Source organism: Drosophila rhopaloa, unplaced genomic scaffold, assembly GCF_018152115.1.
Source record: "Drosophila rhopaloa isolate 14029-0021.01 unplaced genomic scaffold, ASM1815211v1 contig_2, whole genome shotgun sequence".
NCBI classification, from domain to species: Eukaryota; Metazoa; Arthropoda; class Insecta; order Diptera; family Drosophilidae; genus Drosophila; species Drosophila rhopaloa.
Genome location: NW_025335083.1, coordinates 10,780,687 through 10,807,490, shown reverse-complemented (window position 1 = coordinate 10,807,490; position 26,804 = coordinate 10,780,687). Strand labels below are relative to the sequence as shown.

At 37.6% G+C, this 26,804-nt stretch overlaps 4 protein-coding genes across 4 annotated transcripts in view; 1 reads left to right on the top strand and 3 right to left on the bottom strand.

The window, feature by feature from the left end:
- The window catches only part of LOC108044493 (calmodulin-lysine N-methyltransferase), a 29,837-nt gene extending 23,311 nt beyond the window's left edge, over positions 1-6,526 (bottom strand). The window contains exon 1 of the mRNA XM_044460268.1: positions 6,070-6,526. The gene's annotated coding sequence lies outside the window, so the exon portion shown is untranslated. The remainder of the gene's footprint in view (positions 1-6,069) is intronic.
- A 546-nt stretch (positions 6,527-7,072) lies between these two features.
- On the bottom strand, positions 7,073-8,797 carry LOC108052107. Its single transcript, XM_017134433.2, has 2 exons — positions 8,040-8,797; positions 7,073-7,984 (listed from the first exon to the last, which is right to left on the bottom strand). Exons 1-2 carry the CDS (start codon positions 8,578-8,580, stop codon positions 7,143-7,145), a joined length of 1,383 nt encoding a protein of 460 aa, XP_016989922.1. The 5' UTR covers positions 8,581-8,797; the 3' UTR covers positions 7,073-7,142.
- An 82-nt stretch (positions 8,798-8,879) lies between these two features.
- LOC108052108 (actin-related protein 2/3 complex subunit 2) lies at positions 8,880-16,259 on the top strand. The gene is made up of 8 exons (XM_017134434.2): positions 8,880-9,473; positions 11,799-11,892; positions 11,965-12,064; positions 12,132-12,318; positions 12,381-12,601; positions 15,369-15,460; positions 15,520-15,629; positions 15,688-16,259. Exons 1-8 carry the CDS (start codon positions 9,400-9,402, stop codon positions 15,713-15,715), a joined length of 906 nt encoding a protein of 301 aa, XP_016989923.1. The 5' UTR covers positions 8,880-9,399; the 3' UTR covers positions 15,716-16,259.
- Positions 16,260-16,268: 9 nt separating this feature from the next.
- LOC108052109 (transmembrane inner ear expressed protein) lies at positions 16,269-17,844 on the bottom strand. The gene is made up of 4 exons (XM_017134435.2): positions 17,650-17,844; positions 17,440-17,592; positions 16,602-16,727; positions 16,269-16,521 (listed from the first exon to the last, which is right to left on the bottom strand). The coding sequence occupies exons 1-3, from the start codon at positions 17,771-17,773 to the stop codon at positions 16,687-16,689; spliced, it is 318 nt and encodes a 105-aa protein (XP_016989924.1). The 5' UTR covers positions 17,774-17,844; the 3' UTR covers positions 16,269-16,521; positions 16,602-16,686.
- Positions 17,845-26,804: the final 8,960 nt, after the last annotated feature.

Sequence of the window (26,804 nt, the reverse complement as noted above, 5' to 3'; positions counted from 1 at the left end):
ATATTTCTTAAATTTAATTGAATATTAGATTAATAAATTTGTATTTAAGTAGCAATAATTTATAAGTTTCAGTATCTTTAAAATAAATTTTGTAGGACTGGCAAGCTCTAAAGGTTTAGGTTTTATTTTTGTTTTAAGAATCCACAAATGTTTATGCAAATTAAATATAAATAAAAGAACTCTATATTATTTGCGGTAGAATAAGAGCTTTTCAAATATTATATTTTTGTAGAGGTTTTTTGCTCAATATATTGAATTTAAGGTATGGCTAGATACAAAATCATATATATTGATTGTTTCAAATATCGTTCCCATTCATCGTTATAAATTTCCCAGCACAACGCGCAGTCTTAACCATCTTTCCACACCTAGACCCATAAAATAAATAATATAAATCCACGAAATGGACGCCGATTCGGGAAATATGTAAAATGTTGAACGCGACAATCGGCGGCGGCAAATTAGTGAGCCAGGGGCACTCGAACTCGTACCCAACGATGCCATCATTTCGATGCCCAGAAAGTTGGCAACAAATTCGCGCGCCGTTTCTCAAGTACCGTTCGCCGCCACGCCCTCCGCCCTCCGCCCACTGCCCCTGCCACGCCCAGCGCCCACCGCCCCCAGCAGAGTGAAGTGGTCGAATGCGGCTCGCACTCGAAAACATTTTTTGGCGCTGAGCGCCCCATTGAAACTGTTCATGCCATAAACTTTTGCAGCTCGAGTTTTCGCACACATATTTATTTTCCCCCTCTACGAAAATATTGGTGTGCTGGGCATTGGGCAATGCATTATAAAATATTCAATAATAATAATCTTCGCCTTGACCACGACGCATATGCTGAGTGCCAAAATGAATTCTTTGGTTGGCTTCCCCCTTCAAATGGTCTCAAAGGACACGAGTGTTTGTTTTATGTGAAGAATAGAAAGTTGAAATAAAATTCAGCTTAAGTACATAATAAATAAATGAAAGTATAACAGAAATATTTGGCAATGTTCCGAATTTAGTTATATTTACTTGTTTTTATTTTTGCTGACTTTTACCACTTTAAATATTCAAAAAGATTTAAGAACAATAAACTACGCTTTAGTTCTGATCTACATAATTGTTAGTAATTATAAATACTTTTTTTTTTTAATATTTTGGATATCAATTCTTACTTTCTCATGAAAAATAAATAATACTTTTGACTTACATTTATATCGAAAAGAGCTGATCCTTAACTTAACAAGATATTAAAATAAAAGTCTAATCATATGTATATTTTTCTTAAGCTTTGAATGCTTAAACGCTACTTAACGTTATACTATCTAGTATCTATACTTATTTTGGTTTTCGTTAAGGGTTTTCAGAAATACATACATTTTTTTGTACTTCCTGATCATTTGCTTAACATTTTTGTTGTCAAAAACGCCTTTATTGAGAATTGATTGTCTGAACTTAAAACATTAAATTAGTCAAGAAAAACACGTCGAGTTCATTGCCTGTTTTTTTTTTGGAAAAGTTTCGCAATAAAAATGCAAACGCATTTTTTTGGCTTTTGTTGTCTGCATGAAATTGATTAATTTGTTTTTATGTTCACATGTTTGAATGTTTCGCTTGTTATCCATTTGCTTTTAGCGCCTTTGTCAGAGCACTTGAAATGCTTTTGTGATATATTTTTTATATCAGCCAGACAGCATCTAGCCGTAGATTTATGTATTCTCTATTTTTCCTCTATATTGTGTACAGTATTTCGAGATCTGTGAGGCCAGCGGACAGTTGGCCATTAAATGGATGGCCCTTCGCCTCCCCCTTTGCGGCCACAGTGCTCATCGTATTTCATTTTTCTCAGTTTACATTCAATTTGCTTTCGACATTCGCCAGCAATGGTGTTTGAGCCAAAACATTTGGTTTCACTTTGCGCATAATTAACTTTTGCATTTGCCGCCTTTACAAACACATTCAATTTGCTTATTTATGTAGATTTCAAATGATTATGAATTCACGAATTTTTGCTCTCAATTTGGCAATTCTCCGGCATTATAATGAATTTTTGGGATAATAATCCATAAATCTGTTTCGAAATGTGTTTACGCAAATTGAATTACTCCATTTTTTATACCACTCCCGAATCTTTGAATGCCAATACTCAACAGAATGTAAGGTATTATTGGAATTAAAAAAAAAATAAAATGGAGTCATGATTAAATAGTTCATAGGGTTTTATAGTTACAAGAAATGCAAAGAATTTATATTAAATTGTTGTTCTGATTATAAGAAAACTTTGGAAAATTCTTTAAATATTTTAAAGTTAAAATCATTGACAAATCTTCCTTTAATTTGGCAATTATTTCCTATTCCCCTTGAAAGTTTTTTCATGTTCGCTTTTCCTCGATGTGCCACGTTGCGTATGAGTAATGAGCAGTAGCATTCGATTTCGCGCTCTTGAATCGATGCCAAGCGTGCTCAGACAATGGACCATTGAATGGGAAAATGGCGAGAGGAAAAGCGGTCGGGGAAAGCAGCACAGCCAGACGCAGACGGAGCGACGGCGAAGAAGAAAAGCCAATGCCAAAATAGCAAAGTAATTGCAAATCGCCAAACTCGTGCAGTCAGAGCGAAGGAATGTACGTATGTGTATAAATAATTCGGGACCTCCTGCCCGAGATATATTTATAGTGCAGATTGATATGGTTTCGCACTCTGATTTTCGGCAAGCCTTTTGTTGTCTGACGTAGCATGGTCTTTGTTCTTTTGATTACGCATACGCCCCGTGGGCGCTGCCCGATCCAATTTGTGCACGCGTGTGCACCTAATTGTCAGCAAAGTGCACTCCCCCTTTCAGTTACTTAAATGTAATTGCACACAAGTGCAATTAAACAGCTTGACGCATGCGGCGCAAATTTCCACGCTTCGGAAAACTCCCAACGAGCTGCCAGGTCGCTAGGATCAACAGTACAGACTGCCTGGCAATTAATTCCATTAGGTTGTATGTATTTACTCAATTAAGGGGGCCCATGGCATATTTACCTTTTCAGCAGCTAGACAAAGACTCCTTCATCATTTTAACTTGATTAAATCTTGTGTACCATATATAAATACAAATAAACAGCATTGCTTAATGAATAAATAATTGGCCGTAATATTAACAATGACCGATAGAGTCGACTCACATGTTGTTGTCCTCATCAAAATATGTGGATCTCAAACTAAACATTAAATTGTATAAATTATAGCATATTTTATAAGTAGTGAATACCTATAACGTAAGAAGATATATATATTTTTGATTATTAAAACTTTCTTTAATAATGTCATAATAATAAATAAATGTAAATTTAATTCATTTTGCTTGTGAATATAGGAATATAAACTATTTTAGATAAACTAAATGGGCTAATGTCGTCAAAATTCAGTTAAGAACAGACGTCCTTTTTATTGAAGTCGTTTAATTGCGTTTGAATACATTTGATTTCTTTTTTGTGTTTTTCTTTCGCAAATGATTGGCACCACTGACATGGTTTGGAGAAGAACCACCTCCTTGGCCATTTCTGCACTTTGTCTTCATTCATCTCGAGCCAGAATCGCCTCCAAGTCGTAAATTTTAAATGCTTTTGTAGGTCATTGCTGCCGAGATGGCAAAACCCGGGGAGCGAGCGTTCGAACGAGGCGAAAAGCGCAAGAACAAGACGCAAGTTTGATCTGAACTTTTGCCAAGCGAGTCTTTTGAACTGCAGCCTCTCGGCTTTCCCTGCGCTTTTCCCCCTCGCTTTTCCTGCCAGTCGAAAGACGAAGGAAAATTTATGCGCCTGGCTGCGCCGGTCAGCGAAATGGCGCCAAGGTTCAAAGCTCCAAACAAAGGTTGAGCAAAAAGGGGGCAGGGCCACTTAGTGGCCCACTCCACTGGCCACATGATTGAGTTTTGGCCACCGTTGTTGCTGTTATTGTAGCTTTCCCTTCGCCATCGGTTGTGCATTCAATTTTATTGCAAATTGTTTGCAACAGTGTTTGAACTTTTGTTCTGGGCTCGGGCCCCATGTTTTTGTTTTTCGGCCATGCAAAACATGTCGCAACAGCCATAAAAAAAATGTAGCTGCACTGCAGCCTACCGAAGGGCAATGGGATACGCATACACGGAAAAGGGGTAAAAGCGGAAAAGTGTGTGTCCATCACGTACACGAAATGGGTTACGTTCAAGTAACAACAACGAGGGTTGTGAACAAAATTTTGGAGGCATTTTCTTTTTGTGTATAAATAGGTGCACTTCGAAGCCTTTTAATTGCATTTATTGCATAAATCCAAGATGGCTTTTTAAGTTTTAAATTAATTTAATTCAAGATACTTTTTTTACATCTTAGGAAGTAATAATTGGGTAAACAATGTAATTGTTTTATTTTTTAATTATTTAAAACCTGTTGCCTTAAAACTAGACCCATTCTTTAATTAATTTTTTAAAGAATTTAAATTATTTATCGGTTATTCTTCTGTAAATATTAATAATAATTCCTCGTTTTCAATATATTTCAAAGAAAACTTATAACCAGATGGCATTGCGTGTTTGTCAAAAAAACTATTGGCATACACAATTTTAAGTAATAATTAAATATTTTAAAATTTTCAGTTTGCCTATCTTTTGATACTTCAATAACTTTATAACACCCATATTAGTCCCTTTTTATTAATTGTCTACCCAGAACAGTAAATTAAGACCGAAACATTCTCGATTAAAAGCTAAATCACTGCATATATGCAATTATCACAATCAGGAATGCCTTTTTGGCATTACTACACTTTTTTTTCAATGATTATTGCCGAATTGCTTAGCCGCATGAGGAGCTCATTCAGAAATCAAATTACTTTACAGCCCTCGAGGAGCTCGCCAACACAGACACATACACAGGCACTTATTGCAATTTCTGCTGCACATATATTTGCCAAAAACAATGTGTTCGAATGCAGAGAGAACAGAACCATGGCAAAATCGCAAATTTACAGACAACTCAGTGCTCCAAAGTGCAAAGCGGCGCAAATGTTCAGTTTGGATTTATTGTTATGCGAATCTCTCCTTATTTCTATATATATATATAAATATATGTTATATATAAATTTATAAGAGCCCCTCTAGTGCGCGAGTGTATTTGTGTGCGGCAGTGCGGCGAAATGTATTACAATTAATTTGGCACACACGGCGTATGCTGAATATTATTTGGTCTCTGCAATCGAGTAAATCCGCGGCAATTGGCAATTATACAAATTCTGTTCGCAGACAATTGCAAGTGCAAAATAGACCAGTGGGCGGGGCTATGTATTGGGGTGGAGTGGGGTGGGGTGGAACAACCACCCATGGCCATGGGTGATTGATGATTCGACCTCCAATGAAGTGACAAAGTGGATGCTTTGTAAACGTGGGTGGCAGCCCCCGTTGCCCGAGGTGATTCGGGGTCAGGTCAAAGGTCTGCGGTTGCTGAACTTTAAATGCTGGAGCGACATTTGCATTTGAGCTTTAAAAATATCAAGCCAGCGATGGATGGATGCATATGAATTACTGTCAGCTTACTGCGCACTGAGAAAAATTTTACGTTACTTGCTTATTTATTTATTTATTTAATAGCTACATTTATTTTTCCGCATTATCAATTTGAAATGTTTGGCGCTAGCATATACCATTTATAAGTCATAAAAAAATTTTTGTTTTCAATGTCCTTAATCCAAATTCATTTTTAAAAATTTACAAAAAATTGTTACCCTTATCATTTTATTTATTGATTTTTAAAGCCAAAAACATTTGTGAAATTTTATTTATGTTTACATTATTAGAAAATGAATACTTTTTAACAAGAATTATAGGACGAAATATATAATTTAATTTTTTAGTATTTGTTTAAATTTGAATTTTAGACATTAAAATAAATCTAAGATATTGTAGTATAAAAGTAATGACAGTAAAATAAAACACTGATTTCAGTAAAATAAAACCGATCTTCAATTTTTCGTTGTATATGGTAAGTTATGAAAATTCGAATTTTTTGTTTAATTTCCACCAAACAAAAACCAACAATAGACCATCATATTTTTCCAAGTGAACTTACCTGTGTGTCAACAAAGAATGGAACTATTATGGCAGCATAAAAGACCACCAAGGAGCCGCCTCCAACGTCGATGATTGAGCTAATGGCCACAAGCTCATGGAGCAGCGATATGGGGCTTGGTTTTATGAGGAAGATGAGCCGGCAAGTGTCACAACAATGGGCGCACGCTTTTCCTTTATCCCCTCACGCCACACATACCGTAAATTCCACGCTGGGAATCCGGATCCCGGCCAGAACTTCAAACGCTTGCCGGGCGCTTCGTTTATTTACACAAAACTAGTTTATGCCCGAGAAGAACCATTCGCAGGCACTTAAAAAGCGCTCCCGTTTATTATCTTAATAATTCCCAGCGTTTCGGCGGCGCTCTTTGACGCACAGCTAGATATTCCGATACAGATTCGGATTTGGATTCGTATCCGTATCTCGGGGTCCGAGCAACTGCACCGTGTGAACCGGAGGCGGCAACTAAGCGAATCAAAATCTCTGGGCGCTTGCTTATCCCAGCGCCAAATGCACGCCAACCGATTTGTTTATCCATCTGCTGCGTGTGCGTGAATTTGTTCGTTATTAATTGCAATAAATGGTGCCGGCGTGGGCGGTATTTTATTTATTTTGGTCTGTTTTTGTCTGATTTTTTGGGTTCTGCTTTTGACTGCGTCTAGCCGACTCTATTTTGAATATTCAAACGCCCTCTGGCGGGTAACGGTCAGATGGCGATAGTTTTGGTTAGATATATCAGCGCTTTGCAACACCGGAGTTTCAAAAATACACATGGTACGAAACTAATGCATAAAATCACGTAAATAAATTAAATTTTAAATTTGGGTTTTTAATAGCAAGCACTGGATTATTGAGATGCATTGAAAATAATTTTTTATAAAATTTTATTGGGAAACCTGAAATGTCATTTTTAATTTTGTACATCTAATAACATATTTTTTGCTACCTTTCTGTGTATTTTTAATAAGATGTTAAAATAAACTTTAATAAAGCATAATTAACTTAAACAGAGTATGAAACTAGTCTACATGAACTTATTTACAACAAGCTAGATAGGAACTCTCCCCTTGCCATCAATTGAACACCTGACAAGGTGCCACATCCTCGATTTCCTCCCCGTCTAGCGCCTTTATCTGGCACTGGCACAGGAATTGCACGATCTTCCGCTCGGCGTTTGATCGCTCCAGCGGACTCAGGCCGTCCAGCAGCATCTGAGCCTTGGCCAGCAGGCTATTTGCCGGCATCGCACTCTGCTGCTCTCGCTCCTGTTCCTGCTGCTCGTGCTGGAACTGGGCCTGCAACTCCCGCGATTGCTGCAGCACGGTCTCCATGTTGGCTATCACGGTGGTCAGTAGTTTGTCGGAGGTGGTGGCAGGCGGGACAGAGTCCTCAACGATGGAGGACAGCTCCTCCACGACGGGATTCGCTCTGTCGATGGTGTGGATTATCTCCTCGCTCATGGCCGGCGTAGTGGTGGTCACCTGCAATTGCTGCGGTGGCTCCAAGTCCTGCGATGGCGTAGCTTCGCTGAGGATGAAATCATAGGGTGTTGCCTGCTCCGCCTCGGAAAGGATCTCGATCTCCTCGTCATAGGGCAGCTCCAGATCATCCTCCAGTTCGTCGTTGTCCGTGCTGTAGGGATAGTCTGCGCCCCAGATCTGCTCGCCGTTGGAAATGACCATACCCTCCGGCTGTTTGCTGGGATTCCCCGAGGGATTGCCCGCCTTAGGTGGCCGTCCGCGACGCTTAATGTTCTCCAAGATCAGCGGCACTCCCTTGCGAAAGTGGCGACCCAGAAAGAGGAGCTCATTGAAGTAGCGCCAGGTGATGGGCGTGGCCTGGTTGATCTGTTGGCTGCGGTATTCCCGGGCGAAGCGATCGCGCAACTTTTTCCAACGGTTGTAGCACAGTTCCTCTGTCGAATTCAAGAATATTGAGTACTAACATTACGTTTAACAGTCCAAACTAACCCGACACATTGAGGTTTTCGGAGATCTCGCGCCAGGCTTCGTTTTTGGCAGCCAGGTTCTTGGACACCCTTATCTTGTGACGGTCGTACAGTACCGGATGCATCTTGACCAGCTCGATAAGCTGCTCGTTCAACAGGTCGTCCTGGCAGTCCTCCTCTTCCTCGTCCTTGCGCCGCTTCTCCTGCTCCATGTCCACCTTTGGGCGCTTCTTTCGCTCCCTTGGCTCAAAACGCATCCCATCCAGACTCTCATTCCTCGCCAGTCCTTGTTTGTAGTGATCCTTGAGGAAGAGCAGGCGCGGGAACATGTCCCAGTAGGTGGGTTCGTCGGGTCGCTCCTGGAAGCGACGGAACTCCTTGCCAAAACGATCGCGGATGCTCTTCCAGCGCGTAATGCAAGCCCTTTCGGAGGCGCCCAACTTCTGGGAGATGGCCTTCCAGGCCGCGTCCTTCTGTGCCGCATTCTTAACGCTCCTGGCGCTGTCCTTGTCGTACAGGATCGGGTGGCTCTCTATTAGTTTGATCAGCTCGCCGTCGTCCATTGATTTTCGCTATTATTTGTTATTATTTATTTTCGACAGTCCGGCAACGAGCTACGATTTACCGACATAAGTTCCACCTCTAAAAAAAACTTGTTGCCAGATCGGAAACTCAACAAAATAGGATATGTAAATGTTTTTTTTTTAATGGTTGTGCTAATGAATCGAACAGCGCGCTAATTTCGACACATTATCCTGATATTTTAATAAACAATGATATTTGTAAAGGGCTTTGATTAGTGTGACCCTCACCATCGATAGTCGCAAAGACATCGATAGTATCATCCAAGGCTCCATCTCTATCGTGCGACCTGGCAACGCCGTCTGCAAGAAAAATACGGCAGCGTGCTCCTTTTTCACCCACGTTTTGTTATAATTAAATAAGTATTACGGTCCGAGACCGATTTTCCACTGCATCTACCACGCAGCGAAATTCAAGCGATTGGAAATTGATCATTAGAAGAAGGGGAGAAAACGGATTTTCGTGCCACTGCAACTGAGGCTGTGTGCGTGAGCATTGGAATTCGCCTCTGTGTGTGGAGTGCCCGGGTTATCTGTGTGTGAGTGTGACGGACCAAAAAAGCCGACATCAGCGCCCATTTTTTGTTGTTGATTCATTAATACGATACGCCCGTCATGCGCCAGTATTGGTGAGTTGGAGCAGCTCGCCCCGTCGCACTCGCACTCAGCGGCGGCAGTCGAAGAAACAGTTACCGCAGAAAGAGCGCAGGGAGCGGCAGAAGAAGAAGTAGCAGCAGCGGCAGTCAACGTCATAAAATTTGTCACCGCAATTGGCACAAAAATAACAGTTAGTTAACCGCCATGATCCTGCTGGAAATCAATAACCGTATTATCGAGGAGACGCTGCTGGTCAAATACCGTAATGCCCAAGCAGGGTAAGTTCAAATTTTTCAGGCTCCAATACGCGTTCCACCATTTTGGTTTATCTACTGCATTCCCCACTGTTATCAGCAGTCGGCTTTGTTATCAGCTTCGTCGCCCCTTCCCGCTCGCACCAACTTTCCTTGCGGGAACAAATTCGGGTGTAGTTCCAGCCTTGGAACTTGGAACACTCATCGCTTTAGCTCTCTCTCTCCCACACACGTACCCAAGTACAGTGCACCCCCTTCCCGTCGACCGCATTTGTTAATTCATTACAGCTCGTTTATCGCATCATTGGTGCATCATAACGACATAACTGACTCATTGCCTGAAGCACACAAATCGAAACTACTACCCAAACATAAGGATTCACACAAAGATTCACACAAATAGTGCAGATCAAAAGAGATCATGATAGCATGATTTCACTATCACTGGTTTCTAGTTTTAACCTATAAATTCCACTATATTCGTCTTCTCCATAGACCGAAAAGAATACAATACAACAAGTTTTCAGGAGATATTAACCTAAAAGTGTGTCAAGGAAATCGAGCATTGATAGTTAATCACAATTAATGAAACGGTTAAAAGACACACTCCTCTAACTTAAACTTAGTTTAATTGACAATGAAGGATATAACTCTACTCTAGCAAATTACTCATTTAATTGTTGCCAGATTTGAAGCATTGCTTAGAACTTGATATTAAGAAACAATATCCGATTGATTCAAGCAGGGAGCAAAAGTGGCATACTTCAAAGATCTTTCAATTTGTGTCTCAAATGCTCCAATATTAATTGCATAAGACGAACGGCATCCTGAATAATCAATCATATTATAACAGATGACTTGTGTTCGTGTACATTAGTCCTGAATAATAAAGTCTACTAATTTTCTTAGGAGACAAAGTTTACATGCTTAAGGTAATATTCTTTCCCGTGTCTACAATGCTCCCATATTAATTGCAACGTTTAAGTCATCTTGGAAAATGCATCTTATTTCTACAGATAAATACTTTCGTGCACAATACAGCAATGAAATTTCCGGTGGAGCCAAAGTGGCATGTTCAAAAATCAACATTTGCTCAGTGTCTCTAATGCTCCTATATCAACTAGAAAGACGAACGGCATCCTGAATAATCAATTATATTATAACAGATGACTTGTGTTGGTCTACAAATGTAAAGTCAAAAAAGACTTTTTCCGGAGACAAAGTTTACATGTTGAAGATGATTTCTGTACTTTTTCGTGTCTACAATGCTCCAAAATTAATTGTATGTTTTAATCATCTTAATCGATCCATTATATTGACAAAGATGGTTTGACTCCTGCACAATAATTAATTAACTTTGAAAGTAAATAACGTGGTTCTACAGCTCCAATATTTCCTAGATAGACCATCACCATCCTGTTTAATCGGTTATATTTTGTATTATGATTATTATTTATTAAGTTATTTCTATGGAGAAAAAGTTTACATGCTAAAGTTATTTTTCTTTCCCATGTCTACAATGCTCCGATATTAATTGAAACGTTAAAATCATCTTGGGTATTATTATATATCCAGAGATAAATACTTTCGTTCACAATATTTAAATAAAATAGCCATTGTGGTTAAAGTGGCACATTTTAAAATGTTCCTTTGATCTGTGTCTCAAATGCTCCAAGATCAACAAGATGGACGAACGGCATCCTGAATAATTTCTTATATTATAGCAGATGACTTGTGTTCGTGCACAATAGCTCAACTAGTGTTATTCAATCCTCTTCTCCGGATACAAAGTTTATATCGAAAGGCGTTAAGATCTATTCCATTTAAGTCGTCCAGAATATTATATGATGTACATTTTTTTGTGGAGTCAAAGTGGCATTCTTTGCGAATATTTTCCAATCTGTGTTTCAAAAGCTCCAATATTAACGAGATAGACGAACGGCATCCTGAATAATTATTTATATTATAACAGATGACTTGTGTTCGTGTACAATAGACTTAAAATAATGTTTTAGAATTCCTTAAAATGACGATTGGGAGCTATTTTATGGCATATTTTAGAATTTTTTTCTAATTTGTGTGTGAGTTTCTCCCCATATTACAATTATTTTTAAAAGGCAAACTGAATCTGTTTAATGAAACAAAATTAAAACAGATAAATCGAGTTGGCAAACATTTTGTTGCAAAACGCAAAGAAATATTATTTAATTTTGTTTGATTTTTTGTTATTGGCTTTTTTTAAAAAGATAATCAAGTATAAACAGGTTTTTGAGATAAGATATGGTGGGGTGTGGAATCATGACTAATAACATATCGATCTTGACCTTATTTTTTGAATTCTCTTTGCAGACTGAAGCCAGAATCGATAGACATAAGAATAGCAGACTTTGACGGTGTGCTTTATCACATTTCCAATGTGAATGGCGATAAAACGAAAGTTCGAGTGAGTTCTTCAAGAATTTGTATTGAAAAACCTTTTTTTAATACTTTTTACTTTTCTTATGCTCCGAAACAGATTAGCATATCGCTAAAGTTCTACAAACAGTTGCAAGAGCATGGAGCCGACGAGTTGCTGAAGCGTGAATATGGCAGTCTGCTCACAGACACGGAAGAAGGTCTGTTCATGCAACCACAGCTCAAGTTTGGCTTTCAAAGAAGTTAATTACACTCTGATAATTGCAGGCTACAATGTTTCTGTACTTATCAATCTTGAGGAGATTCCAGAGGACTGCGAGCAGATTGCAAAGAGAATTGGACTGCTGAAGCGCAACTGTTTCGCGTCCGTGTTCGAAAAGTATTTTGACTACCAAGAGCAGGGTGAAGAGGGCCAAAAGCGGGCCGTAATTAATTACCGCAACGATGAGACTTTGTAAGTCAGACAACTAGGTTAAGAAATTGCAAGTCGTCTTATACACTTTTTTCTTTTTGCAGGTATGTGGAGGCCAAGCCCGATCGAGTCACCGTCGTCTTCAGCACCATTTTCCGGGATGAGGACGACGTCATAATCGGCAAAGTATTCATGCAGGAATTGAGGGAAGGACGACGTGCCTCGCACACAGCGCCGCAAGTGCTCTTCTCGCACCGCGAACCGCCGCTGGAATTGGCCAACACGGACGCCAGGGTGGGCGACAACATCGGCTATGTTACATTCGGTAGGTTTGAGTGATATTTTGGGACAGTTATTCTTTACATTTTACGATATATTTTACTCTACGAAAATCAAGTTTATAATGTTGGATCTGGAGCCAAAGTTTACATGTTATAGTAGTTTCTTTGCCTTTTTCGTGTCTACAGTGCTCCCATATCAATTGTATCGTTAAAATCATCTTGGGCATTTTCTTATATTTCCAAAGATAAATACTTTCGTGCACAATTATGCTACGATATTACCGTGGAGTAAAAGTGGCATATTTTAAAATTCAAATTGACCTATGTCTCCAATGCTCCAATATAAAATGGATTCACGAACGGCATCCTGAATAATCAATCATATTATAGCAGATGACTTGTGTTCGTGCACAATATCTCTCACCAATTAACTCCAATTTTAAAGGGAGACAAAGTTTACATGTTGAAAGCATAAATATCTTTTTCGTGTCTACAATGCTCCAAGACCAATTGATCCTTTTAAATCGTCCTTGGCGATCCTATATCGTTTTGGACAATTTTATTCGTGCACAATATTGCAATATTAAATACTATGGAGTCAAAGTGGCATACTTTAAAACTTTGCCTTTAATTTGTGTCTCAAATGCTCCAAAATCAACAGATAGAAGAACGGCATCCTGAATAATTAATCGTGTTATAGCAGATGACTTGTGTTCGTCTACAATAACTCTAATGTTGTAACTAAGAGAACTTCGATTTTAGATGGAGACAAAGTTTACATGTTAAAAACATATATATATTTTTCGTGTCTACAATGCTCCAAGACTAATTGCTCCGTTTGAATCGTCCATGGCAATCCTTTATCGTTTTGGACAATTTTTTTCGTGCACACTATCGAAAAAATATACATTTTGGAGTCAAAGTGGCATTTTTTAAATAATTGCCTTTAATTTGTGTCTCAAATGCTCCAAAATCAACTGAGACGAACGGCATCCTGAATAATCAATAATATTATATCAGATGACTTGTGTTCGTGTACAATAGTTCATTCATTGTCACCGAGAGAACTTAGGTTTTAGATGTGGAAATAGGTAACGTGTTTAAAGCATAAATATTATTAAATTCGTACTGCAATATATATATTGCGGGAGTCAAAGTGGCACACTTTAAAACTTTGCCTTTAATTTGTGTCTCAAATGCTCCAAAATCAACAGAAAGACGAACGGCATCCTGAATAATCAATCGTATTATAGCAGATGACTTGTGTTCGTGTACAATAATTCAAATTTTGTTATCAAGGGAACTTAGATTTCAGACGGAGACAAAGTTTACATGTGAAAGCATAAAAATCTTTTTCGTGTCTACAATGCAAGATCAATTGCTCCGTTTGATTCGTCTAAGGCAATCCTATATAATCTTAGACAACTTTTTCGTGCACAATATTACACTAATAAATACAGTGGAGTCTAAGTGGCACACTTTAAATAATCGCTTTTTATTTGTGTCTCAAATGCTCCAAAATTAACAGATAGTCGAACGGCATCCTGAATAATCAATCGTATTATAGCAGATGACTTGTGTTCGTGTACAATAGCTCTCTCCAAAGTAACTTCAATTTTAAAGGGAGACAAAGTTTACATGTTAAAAGCATAAATATCTTTTTCGTGTCTACAATGCTCCAAGACCAATTGCTCCGTTTAAATTGTCCTTGGCAATCCTAAATTGTCTTGGACAATTTTTTTCGTGCACAATATTGCAATATATATCCTGTGGAGTCAAAGTGGCATACTTTTAATAATTGCATTTAATTTGTGTCTCAAATGCTCCAAAATTAATTGATAGACGAACGGCATCCTGAATAATCAATAATATTATATCAGATGACTTGTGTTCGTGTACAAATGCCATGAAAATGTTTTAATCCTTGGTTTCTTTGGAGTTAAAGTGGCATATCTGAGCAACAATCCTGCACTTTGTGTCTCCAATGCTCCAATATTAAAATAATTAGTCGAACGGCATCCTGAATAATTTATCATATTATAACAGATGACTTGTGTTCGGAAACACTTGCCACAACATGTCTATAAAAGTATAATTAACTTTAGTTTTAGTAATAAAATGTGTAAGATAAAACAATTGGAGTTAAAGTGGCATTCTTCGAAGATATAATTCAACCAGTGTCTCAAATGCTCCCAAAATAAACCATTCAAGAAGAACGGCATCCTGAATAATTAATCATATTATAACAGATGACTTGAGTTCGTCTACACTAGCCCAAAAAATTAAGTAAAACGTTTTCTGGAGACAAAGTTTACATGTTGAAGATTATTTCTGTTATTTTTCGTGTCTACAATGCTCCAAAATTAATTGTATGTTTGAATCATCTTGATCGATCCATTATATTGCCAAAGATGATTTGTCTCCTGCACAATAACCCATTGAATGATTGGGTGGAGTTAAAGTGGCATATTTTAAAATACACCTTTTATCTGTGTCTCTAATGCTCCTATATCAACCATATAGACAAACGGCATCCTGAATAATTAATTATATTATAGCAGATGACTTGTGTTTGTGTACAGATTAATAATCAAAGTTCCAATGCTATTGTGTTCTGGAGTCAAAGTGGCATACTTTTGAATTGTGTCTCAATTACTCTAAAAGAAACCAGAAAGTCGAACGGCATCCTGAGTGATAATTTATATTACAACAGACGACTTGTGTTCGTCTACAAAAGAACATAAGCTCTAATTATAAACCCAATATTTTTCCAATACATTACAACTACAACATTTTTTTTTATTTTTGCAGTGCTCTTTCCTCGCCACACCAACAAAGAAACAAGGGACAATACCATTAACCTAATTCACATGTTTCGAGATTATTTGCACTACCACATTAAGGTGAGAGTTGTTTAAAAGTTTAGGTACATCATATATTTATCGTACCATTTTTCTAATAGTGTTCAAAGGCCTACATTCATTCCCGCATGCGTGCAAAAACCTCTGATTTCCTCAAGGTGCTAAACCGTGCAAGGCCTGAACCGAAAAACACGGAGAAGAAAACTATAACGTGAGTATTGGATTTTGGATAGTATTGTCTGTTTTAGTAATTCTATTATTGCTTGCAGGGGGAGAACTTTTAAACGCATCGAATGATGTGTGCAGTATATTTAGTTGTTTTTATATAAATATAAAAAATAAATTGTGTATTAAAATGCGAAACCCGGACATAATTTTGGCCAAACAGTGGAAAATCCATCAAAAACTAAACAAGCTAACAAAACAAAGTATTCCAAAACAGAACCTTAAGGCTAAATGTAAGCTCAGCAAAATAATGAACAAAGAATTAATAGTTACGAGTTAATAATTGAATTGTGTGTTTTGTCGAGTCAGCGTTAAAGTCCGTGTCTCCGCCAATTTGTTACAGTCGTAAGCCGAGTCGGCGTCACAGCAGAACCGCATTTTAAACCTATAAACCCAAAACATAAGTGTAACATGAGAACTAAAACTACCATGTCAAAGCGAGCAACACGACTAAGGGATGCCACCAATTTGTTATATAGTCGCAATGGAGGATTTATCCACGCAATTAGCCTATATGTGTAGAAAACGCATTTAAAAACATACTGCAAATATTAACAAGTCTTTGATACATAAATCGAAATCAATAAAAACGAGAAAATCAAATTGCAATATAAAATATACCCTCTTTCATTTATAGCTTTAAGTTACTGTGTACTTTTAGCTCTTTTTATTTATTAACTTTTTATTGCATAGATTAAGGCATTATCTTACTAACAATTCGCTTAAGGATACAATCTCAGCTGCACAATACTATAACAGTTACGCATTAAACACTTTTCAAGAAGGCACTTAGATCTTAAACTTAACATTCTGCTTCTCATTCATGCTCTCCATGCTAGCCTGAAAATTCAGATAATCGCTCTGGATGCGGGCACAAACTGAAAGTAATGATTGGATAAACTAAGTTATATCTGAGAAAACACTTGGGTCTAATATTTTTTAGGCTTGTGCTACTTACATTGGCAGTGTTTTTTGCGATAGAGAGTTTGCTGCTTAAGTACTTCCGATAGTTTGTACAGTGTGCGGGTGAATTTACAGAGCCCTTAGGGATCATCGTACTGTTCCAATTTGATATAAGCAAGTGCTATGATAGAGAAGCGGCGGGGCGAGATGGATAGAGAGAGTGAGTAATACGCTAGGCACTGGGAAAAAATTATTGCTAAGTCAAGAATAGGTTTAGTAATAACTAAACAGAGAATTAAATAGGACATTGGAGTAATTCTTAAGACAAAAACCAACTCGTCTGAGAAAAGATATTTAAATAATACCAATTATAAAAATATTTGGTATAATTCGAATAAGAACCAAATTTAATCTTCAAAACAAACAGTATAAGATCAAGAACAAGTTTGAAAACGATTACTTTATGGTAGAGTAGTAGATTAAATAATTTTCAATTTATAATTTGGTTTAGGAATTATAACTTCCTTAATGTTTAAACCCGAATTTTAAAATCGTATATTATAGCTTTAAAGGGTTCTAATCTTTAGTAGTAAACTAATTTTAAGGACCTTAAATAGCCTGTTTTCCTCAGTGTGGCATTAACTAGCGTGCAACAAGAGGAGCCAGCTGAAGGAGTCGTTTATCATTTTGTATATACAAATGCGTGAGCTCGTGTGGGAGGGAAATGGATGGTGGGTGGGATGAGGAGGAGCACCAGACAGGAAAAGGGCTTGGCTCGCATTAGGGTGACAACGAAACTGGGACAGTTGGTACACAGTTGGACCTCTACGCGGTGTGTATGCGTATGTGTGTGTACATGAGGTGGTAATGAGATGGCAGAGCACTTTTCTCACCCTTCATCAGGTCCATGTCGTCCATTTCGGAGTTCTTGATCTGCTGCAGCTTCTCGCGAAACTTCTTGGTGATCTGTTTGCGCTGGTAGTCCGCCTCGATTTCCTGTTTGGTGCGCGGAATCCGGAAGCGAATGCAGCAACATACCATAATCACTGCGCGATCGGTGCGGTTAGATGGTTCCCCTAATATCTGCCCCTTTTTCTACTCACTAATTAACATCAAAATGCCTAGGACGGCGGCTATTATGTGCCACACTCGAAAGCCCGCAATGGCCTCCTTTTCCAGCCACACTTCGCGCGGGTCGATTTTGAAGATGTCCGTATCGTCATCCATTTTCCGACTGATTTATGAGCTCTGCCAGGTGCTGGAACCGCCGTGTTGCTCCCGTAGTACGTCCGGCTGCCTTGCCAATCCAGTTCCGACTGCGACTGATGGCCCAAGAACTGGCCCGATTCGGCCTGGCCCACCAAATACGTTGGTAAGGGAGGCGCGGCCCCACACACTCCCTTTTAAGAAAAAGAATAATTCGCGGGGGTGTAAACATGCGGCGGCAAAATGGCCAACTTGTAAAATAACAAACAAAGAAGCCATCCCCTCCCGTGGACAAATGAAAGCTGGAACGTGAAAAAGGTAATGATAGATATTTTACTGGATGCAGGGATGGATTTCATTCCAATGAAGGATCTCAATCTCATCACTTTAGGCCAATCACATTTTCAAAATCACAACTAAGGTTTTCAAATACTATTTTCAAAATATATATTTTGAAATTATTTATATCAAAAATTATTTAAAAAGAAAGAGCTTTAGCTCTATTAATACTCTTTTTTTGGTGAGGGAATATAGATTAGCTTAAATAATTTGCTTTCCCAATGCTAATTTTATTTGGTTTAATATACACATAAACTGCCCTTTTTTAGCAATCCGTCCCTGACCAGCCCTTCGTCCATTGTGGATATGAATACGAAAATGACAACAAACTCGACTCGAATCCAAGAAACTGGGTGCGGTGCCGCGTGCCTCAGGATAAAGACCGACTCGCTTTACATGCCGACAGGATCGGGGACGCAGGACGAGCTGGGGAATCGGGGCCGGGAGAGTCCTCCCCCAACAAAGGACAACATGCATATGGTTAGTTAGATTAGACGAGGCATGGCCACCTGCTGGTCACACCCAATTGGTTCGGTTACTTTCCCCGCTCACTGAGATGGTAACTGCAAAAGTCTGGGCGGGATTAGGAGGTGCCGGAATGTGGCCTAATGACTGTGACATTTTGGGGTTGGCGTCGGGAATTTTGTGATTGCAATTACTCGAGTTGATTGAAATAAAGTGGGCTTTAAAAACTAGTCCAGTTATAAGCACTTTTTTGTAATAAATTCAGTTTTGTAATTGTTTAACACAATGATTTTTGAGAACCAATAATTTGAAATATCCATTTATTAAAATAACCAATATTTATAGATGATCAAAACTCCAACTAAGTTTATGTATACCAACAGAGTAATTTTAATATTTCCTAATAGAAAGCCCCTTGTTACTAATGAACTACATTAGTAAATCTAACAAATAATTTTTTCTTAATATTGGAACATAACACGTTAATTTATTAAGAACAGATAATAATTGGGTACGGCAACATTTATGGCTTGTAATAAAAGCAATTGGTTACCATAAATTGTAGAGTTTGTAGTAAAGCATTGCATATTTTTTGGCGGCTGCTCAGCATAACTATTCTATACAATAAAGGACGCTAACGAAAACTTTAAACTTTACAAATTATATATTTTTAAAATTGTAATTTTGAAAATAATGTTCTTTATAATTCTTAGAAAAATGAATGGTAATTTCAAAAAACCGTTAATTGCCTATCGAATAGGGGCGCCACCTGGCAGGACGAACTCCCAGGTGGCAGTACCCAAATCATTCACAATGGTGCCCCAAGAAGCACTCGCTGGTTTTTCTTGGGGCATGCGCAGGACCCATTCCCGTTACCCAAACGAGTGGGGCAGCACTCATTCACCTACTCATTCAACAAAATATGTGCTATCCCCGAATCAGTTTCAGTTCAGGCTCTCGTTCGGTGGCACATCGGTGGCGCTCGTCGCAGAAAAGGCATGCAGAGAAAATCTAGAAAATAGTTGCTGGAAAAAAGCAGAAGGCAGCCAACCCAAGCAGAGGAAAATTGGGGGAAAATCGAATAGAGGAGATACTGAAACGGATGGCAGCGTATATAGTATTATCCTCGCCATAGTATTATCCTCGGATCGAATCGAAATCGAATCGAATTGAATCGGGCACGGGCCTGTTTGTGAGAGTGTGTGTGTGTGTGTGCCAGTGTGTGCGGAGTACATATGTAATAGGGCCATGAAGTTTTATTGAAAAACGAGGCAGAGACAAGGCGAAAAGGCCATAAGAATTGGGCCCGTAACCGTAGCCCCCGAAAACCCCGACAACCCCGACACGCCCCATTCGAGGAAGGAGTGTGTAGAGCTGTGAAAAATGCCCCATGCAAAAAATGTGGCCATGTGGCTCCGAATGGGAGTCACCCATTTGCAGCTGAAAAAATTCCCAAATCACAAATCTGTTGAGCGAAAATCAAGGAGGGCCGAGTAAAAGCCCCCAGCTAACCCATATATATATATATATAGATATATATATGCATATGCATACACCTCTATAAAGTCGGGGAAAATAAGGAGAGAAAAAAAAGAAAATCATTTGCGGTGACAAAAACAAAACGCTGTGTGCGAAAATCGGGCCAAAATGTGCGAGCGTGACCGTAAAGTGCGTGGGTGTGTGTGAAAGGTGTAAAAAATGTACATTCTGTGAATTGGCCACATAAAAAAAGAAGAAAAAAAAAACAAAACGAGTAACGAGTGTAACGACAGACGTTATATTTAGAGCCGATTCGTAGTTCTTGTTTTTGTTGCCATTCTGTTGCCACAAAAATAAGGCAAAAACGTAGGCCCCAAAATGCCCAGAGATCTCGACTCCGGCTCCGATTCCGAATCCGTCTCCGTCTCCGCTTCCGACTCCGGCGATTCCGGCGTTGGCAATATTCCCGGGCAGCAGCAGCAGCAGCATCAGCACTTTTACCAGCATACTACGCGCCCACCCACGCTGTGAATTGCGAACTGTGAATCCCCCAGATCTCTTCAGCACCTGCAAGCGCCACTGCAAACTGCAATTAGACGCATATTATCCACAAATCAATAATAATCACCAAATCAGCAAAGTAAGCACCGCTTTTCGTTTGTTCGAGCCACACACGCCAAACATAGATCCTCCATCTCCATCTCCGAATCCAAAACCAATTCCAAATCCAAATTCAACCCTAAACCAGTGTAAATAGAATGCACAATCGAGCGCTTTTGTTTTGACCGCCAAACGCTGCACGCCTATCGCCGCCAAATAATCGATATTCGATTGACATTAGTGTACAAAAGGAATTTTTCTTTACAAAATTAAAAAAGAGAGCATTTAAATATGCAGAATATCCAAAAAATATTTCATTTTGATTTTAAACATAAAAATTATCGTAAAGCTTACTATAGTTTCCCTTGGTAATCTATTTATAGCTTTACAACAAAAATAAAAACAAACAAATAATAATAATAATTTTGGATACAAAAAGATACCTTTTTAATTGCCTTATTAAATAGTTTTTATAAACATAAGCAAAATATTTAATTTAGATAGGTAAAATGTCAATTTTTACATATTTTATAAGAATAATATTAGAATTTTAAATTGACATAACAATTTTTTACGAAATATAATGAGGATGTTTTTAAGAAAATGTTTCGATATCATTTAGGATGATCTTAAAGACTTAATATATGGATCATTGACGTGAAATATTCCTTTTTACAACAGAAATGTATGATTAATATATTTCTATATTATTTTTTTAAATATTACTATACGGTATTCCCCAGTTGTTCGAAAAATGTAGTTTCTCAAAAAGCTTCCCTTTATTGAATCCTTTTCTCGATAGTTGGTCAATGAATACATTATACATTATTTTCTTTATTCAATATTTTTTTTAGATTTAGATTAAAAGTAAACTAAGCTGTAAGAAACACCTTAGTTTACATAAAATGAGTTAGAATTAAGTTTTCAAGTTCTGAGGTACTCCACTTTCCACAATTATAATGATTTTCATTAGAAAATATAAATAAATATTATTTTAGCTTTGAATTTTTAAAAATTTACTTCAATTTATACTATCAATTACACTGCCACCCAAAATTGTTTATTTAGCTTTATTCAAATAGCTTTATAAATAAAGTTGCAAAATAATAAATGAACACATATATAAAGATAATTTAATTGTTTATGTTTTATGATTTATACTTACAAAAATCTAAAAAACAACTTTAGATTTCAAGGTGACAAGAGCCAAATCTTCCCTAAACTTTATTTAAGCTTCAGCTTCCTGTAGATACCAACTGCTTTTGCGATTATTTTTACTGGGTATTTTTAAATTTAAACAATAAACTGTTTTATCGTAGTTTAATAAAAATTAAGATTTTTAAGGCATGTACTGAACAATTTCTGAATAAATGAAATTGTCCATTGTGTTCGGTTAGAATTCGTATTTTAAGGTGTTGCAATAATGTTTAAGGAATATTTATCCAATAGATAGGATAATTTTCTGTTTAAAAGTATATGAACTCTTAAACATTAATGTGGGCTAGTGAATTGGTATCCAAGCATCTCTGAGGTATTTATGAAAGTTACTAATACTTAATACTTACGACCTGTCCACATTTATTGCTCCTCTTTAATACTTTTCCCCATTACTCTCAGCACTCCACATAATCTTTAAATAGAGAGGCAATTATTTTTAACTCTCTCGGTTCGAAGTGTTCAGAGTTTTCATTTTGAGGTTGCAATACAAGTTTGGTGACTTGTTGAGCCATTTCCCTTGGATTTTCACGTGGATGGTGTGTTGAATTCTTCACGGCTCTAAAGTTTTGTTTTTTACAAAATTATAATAGAGTAGGCGAAACAGGCAACTTTCTAGACAGACATTTTGTTTCTTGTGGTTCACATTTAAAAATTATATACTCCAAATTGTATTATATTAAAAAATATTTAAAAAAAATACATTGTTATAAATATAAAGAGCCATTTAAAATAGCTAAAATATTTGTATTGCTTTCTTAAAATATTGTAGAAGTATCTTAGTTTTATCAGTTTTATAAGGCAGGTTAAAAGCCGTTAGCAAGATTTAAATGCGCGCCCCGATTTGGGAAATTTTCTCTCCATTTTGGACTTTTTGGAGAGCGGTCAAACCAAAAGAGGCGGTTTGACTGAAAAACTTAAATCGGCAACGTGTATGAGTACTATTGACGTCGAACCAATGGCACCGTCGTGACTATCGTGTGATTAGTTGACAAATATTTTAAGTTAGCTAAACATATTTTTACTGAAACTATTAAAATAAATTAGAAAGGTATACAAAATAAGATACATTAGTACTGTTCACAATAAATGATAAAAGATATATAAATTTAGAATAGGGAATTTTGGAACAACAGCTGTTTTTTTTTACAAATAAAGCGATCTGGTTCTATACAAATAAAAATAATTTTAAAGGTAAAGAAATTCTGGTATTTATAAAAGACCGATTTAAATTAATAGTTTCGTTAATCTATGGATTTTAAATTACGTATAAAATAATTTAAAAAGCGCGGGATGGTGAATTTTGGTTTTGGGGGCCCCCTACATCTGTGCTCTTCTGGCGCAAGCGTGGCTTATGGGGGACTGAACCTACTGCCGTTGCCTCGCACATTTCACCTCGGGATCCAATCATATGTTCAGTTCCAACTCGACGTCGAACCAAAGTGACAGCGCAGTGTGTTCGACGCCAAAAGTCGGTGGCTCTATAAAGGTTACTCTCCCCACAAGTCACTCGATGCGGTCTGAAGGCGGTCGTAAAATAAAACAAAAGGGAACGCAGCAGGCTCGGCAAATTAAATGTAATTAAGTGCATTTAGGTTTTATGCTTACGTGATTCGATTCCCGATTTTCCCCGGCACAAAACGAGCCTAATTTCAAGTTCCCCACAATTTCTTGGTTGCTCTGTTTTTTTGTTTTAGAGAATTTCGCGTGTGCTGTGCTGTCATCAAAATGTTCATGGTGTGCGTGTATTTGTGTAAAATAGCGTGGTGGAAGCTCCACCACATTTGTTATGTCAATAATTAGGAGAACAAAAAACGCAAAAAATGCGTTAAAGTGTTGATCAAATGGGCAATTTTTGCCATGTTTTACTTTTCCCCAAAAAAAAATTGCATTTGGCAATCACATGGAAAATTGATTTTTTGCCAAAAGCGCGAGCATTTCATGTGTTTTCTTTTGGTTTGTTTCGGCTTATTTTTTGTGAATCCAACTGGAGAGAGAGCGGGCTGTGTGTTTGCCAGTCCAATTGGATTATGCCCGAGCCGGGCTTTGTCCAATTGCCAGATTCTTGTTGGCGCTGTTGTCTCCTCTTTTTGAATTACATTAAATATTTAAAGCATATGCAAATTTGAACAGTGGCCCCGTAAAAGGAATAAAGTACCTTAACCTGGCCGCGGCCTCAACGCGCTTCCCACTGTACTTGTTGTAGTTGCTGTGGTTGTTGTTGATGTAGTTGTTGTAGTTGTTGCTTTACCCCCACCCCTGATGACACACCTTTGGTTCCTCAGTTCATTTCAGTTTTCCAGAGATGTGCGCACGCTTTTCAAATTCCTTAACTTTACACAATTTCATGAGCTTATTTCATAAAACAATTCATGTTTAGTAAGTTTGACGGGTTTCAGATTAAAAACAAAATATTCTTAGCTCATTTTTAATAGTTTGAACTATATATCAATACTTAAGAACTTTTATTAAACAAAGGAGGCATTACAATTAATATAAATGATATATTTACGATTAAACTTCAATTAAATTTACAATGTAAAAATGTTCTTAGCAAAATACAAAGATACTTTACAACAATCAACCTAGAAAACTCAAAATTATCGCGTAATGCATTTTAGTATATAATAGTAAATCGGCTCTTAATAGTTACTTGAAGAATTCGATGCACCTTTTACTATAAAAAACAAAAATACTTTCGAAAAGAGATAAATTGTATATGAGGAGGAATGTTTTACAAGAGATTTTTTCCTCAGGATAAATTGAGAAGAAAGACTACCTAATCCAGATATTGCAACCCCTTAGCCTTTCCCAGCAGCTCATCTCTATTTGGCAGCTTTTCCCCTTTTCCCAACCGCCTTTAGTGTCGTGTAAATCGTTTTGTGTGGTGAGGGATACCTCTTTTTTGGGTCCGTGTGCCTGAGCCTTTCTTTTTTTCTTTTCTTCTTTTTAGTGTTTTACTGCTTACCCAAATACCGACACCCGAAATCACTCACACTCGTCGTGGTTTTTCTTTTGCAGCAGCTGTGGCTTCCATCTCCATGTTCTCGCTCCCGTTTTCCTCACCCATTTTCCACGTTTCCCCCGATTCAAATGCATTTCGATTGCTTCGTTATGTGTGTATGTGTGTGTGAGTGCACTCAACTTGCGAGTTGCGCGTGTATGTGTGAAGGAAGAAGGATTCTTAAACAGCGTTTTCCTTGATGCCATGTGTCTGCAATGGGTGTCTATCCAGCACCGTCTCGTGCCTTTTCCTAGCTGCTGTTTCCAATTCGCACGAACGCTTTCCCGGGCCAACAATCCCATGTCCTTGTCGCCCCTGGCCCCACCCCCTTTTGGCCCACTTGGGTCGACACGTGCTCATTATGCCGCCTCACATTTTACTCCACTTTTCGACTGCCGTGTGACTTCTTCTGCGGAGTTTCTTTGAAGGAGCTTAAAATATATGTCAACTTTTAAAAGATTACATTTTGACTTAAAGATTAGCTTACAAACAGTTTTAAAATTAAATTTCTAATAATACATCCATTGCAATAATAATATAAATTTCAAACGTAAACATTCACTTTAATATTATACAAAACCTATTTTCTTTTCTAGCTTGCTTTTAAACTAAAAATATTGTCATATTTTAGCTTATTTTGTCTATAAATAAATTTTGTATAGCTTTCTGCCTAAAAACTAATATATATAGAATAGTAGAAGTTATAATTGTTGTATTCAGAATAATTTATTTATTATTTTTTTTAACATGTTTAATTAAATTCCCTTAATTTGAGATAAATGTTAAGCCACACATAAAATAATTAAATAATCTAGAAGACCTATATTATTTACAAATTCTTTTATTTAAAATGTAATGAACACTCATACGCAGTGTGCGCAAAATCACTCATACGCAGTGCTGCCCATGCATAATAGATAATATCCAAATTTAATATGAAAATAGTTTTTTAAAAATGCACACAAAAACCTAACCATTTAGGGAAGTGAAAATAAAGTCCATACTCAAACATATGGAGCAACCTACTCTCTACTTCGCACATGTTTTGTGGGGTCACCTCTGGCATATTGATAACCATAACAATCTTGTTTGCTGTTTGCGCTCGGCAATTAAAAACTTGTTGATTGTGGGCGCTCCCCGTACTCCCAGTAGCGTCTACTAATTGAGATGTATCCACACACAGCCAAACAGAAACAACACCGCCCAAACACTAATATTAGATTTATGCGAATTAGTCAGAGTGTGTGCAACCATAAAAGGTTTCTTGGGAAAGAGATCTGCTCCATTAAGTTCTTTGTTTTGTTCTACTATATATACAAAACTATCAGAATATTAAAAAAAGACCTAGCAAATAAACTTTTAAATTTAATTGGTCATTTGCTTGAGAAAGGGTTTTACTTTGACTATTGTCGCAGGGTTCAAAATGACTGTGTTTATTTAATATACAATGCATTTCTTATTAAAATTGTGTTTATGGTTCATATATTTTCTTGTCATTCCTAATTTAAGGTAAAATGTGGTTCAACAAATAATTTAAATAATTGGAAAGGCTGGCAAAGTTTTCCATTACTAACAAACTTTTTCCTATCTCTTTTCTATTTTGCAGTTGCTGATAACGCAAACAAGTGGCAATAACATAGAATAAATTAAACGGGCTAAAAGGTTCGAAGGGCCAAAAAGTGAAAGCCAATCCGTAGTGAAACCAGTGCAAAGTCAACAACTTGTGGGAGTCGAGTGCTCGTCCTCGAGTCCTTGAGTCCTGCCAGTGTGCCAAGTGTGTTAGGTGTGCAAAGTGTACAAAGTGTGCCAGGTGTGAGTGCGTCCGGATACCGGAGAAGCCACAACGTCGTCCACAAAACCATCGACGTCGACTGCCGCCGCCGCCGCCGCTGCTGCTGTCGCTGCAGGATCGGGATCGGGTGCAGGAGCAGGAGCGGGATCAGGAACTGC

Coding starts and splice junctions, on each gene's coding strand:
- LOC108052108 (XM_017134434.2), top strand. CDS start 9,400: ATGATCCTGCTGGAAATCAATAACCGTATTATCGAGGAGACGCTGCTG. Junction 12,602..15,368: donor CATCGGCTATGTTACATTCG/GTAGGTTTGAGT, acceptor TTATTTTTGCAG/TGCTCTTTCCTCGCCACACC. Junction 15,630..15,687: donor ACGGAGAAGAAAACTATAAC/GTGAGTATTGGA, acceptor TATTGCTTGCAG/GGGGAGAACTTTTAAACGCA.
- LOC108052109 (XM_017134435.2), bottom strand. CDS start 17,773: ATGGATGACGATACGGACATCTTCAAAATCGACCCGCGCGAAGTGTGG. Junction 17,593..17,649: donor AGGCATTTTGATGTTAATTA/GTGAGTAGAAAA, acceptor CCGATCGCGCAG/TGATTATGGTATGTTGCTGC. Junction 16,728..17,439: donor CGACATGGACCTGATGAAGG/GTGAGAAAAGTG, acceptor TCTCTATCATAG/CACTTGCTTATATCAAATTG.
- LOC108052107 (XM_017134433.2), bottom strand. CDS start 8,580: ATGGACGACGGCGAGCTGATCAAACTAATAGAGAGCCACCCGATCCTG. Junction 7,985..8,039: donor CGAAAACCTCAATGTGTCGG/GTTAGTTTGGAC, acceptor TGAATTCGACAG/AGGAACTGTGCTACAACCGT.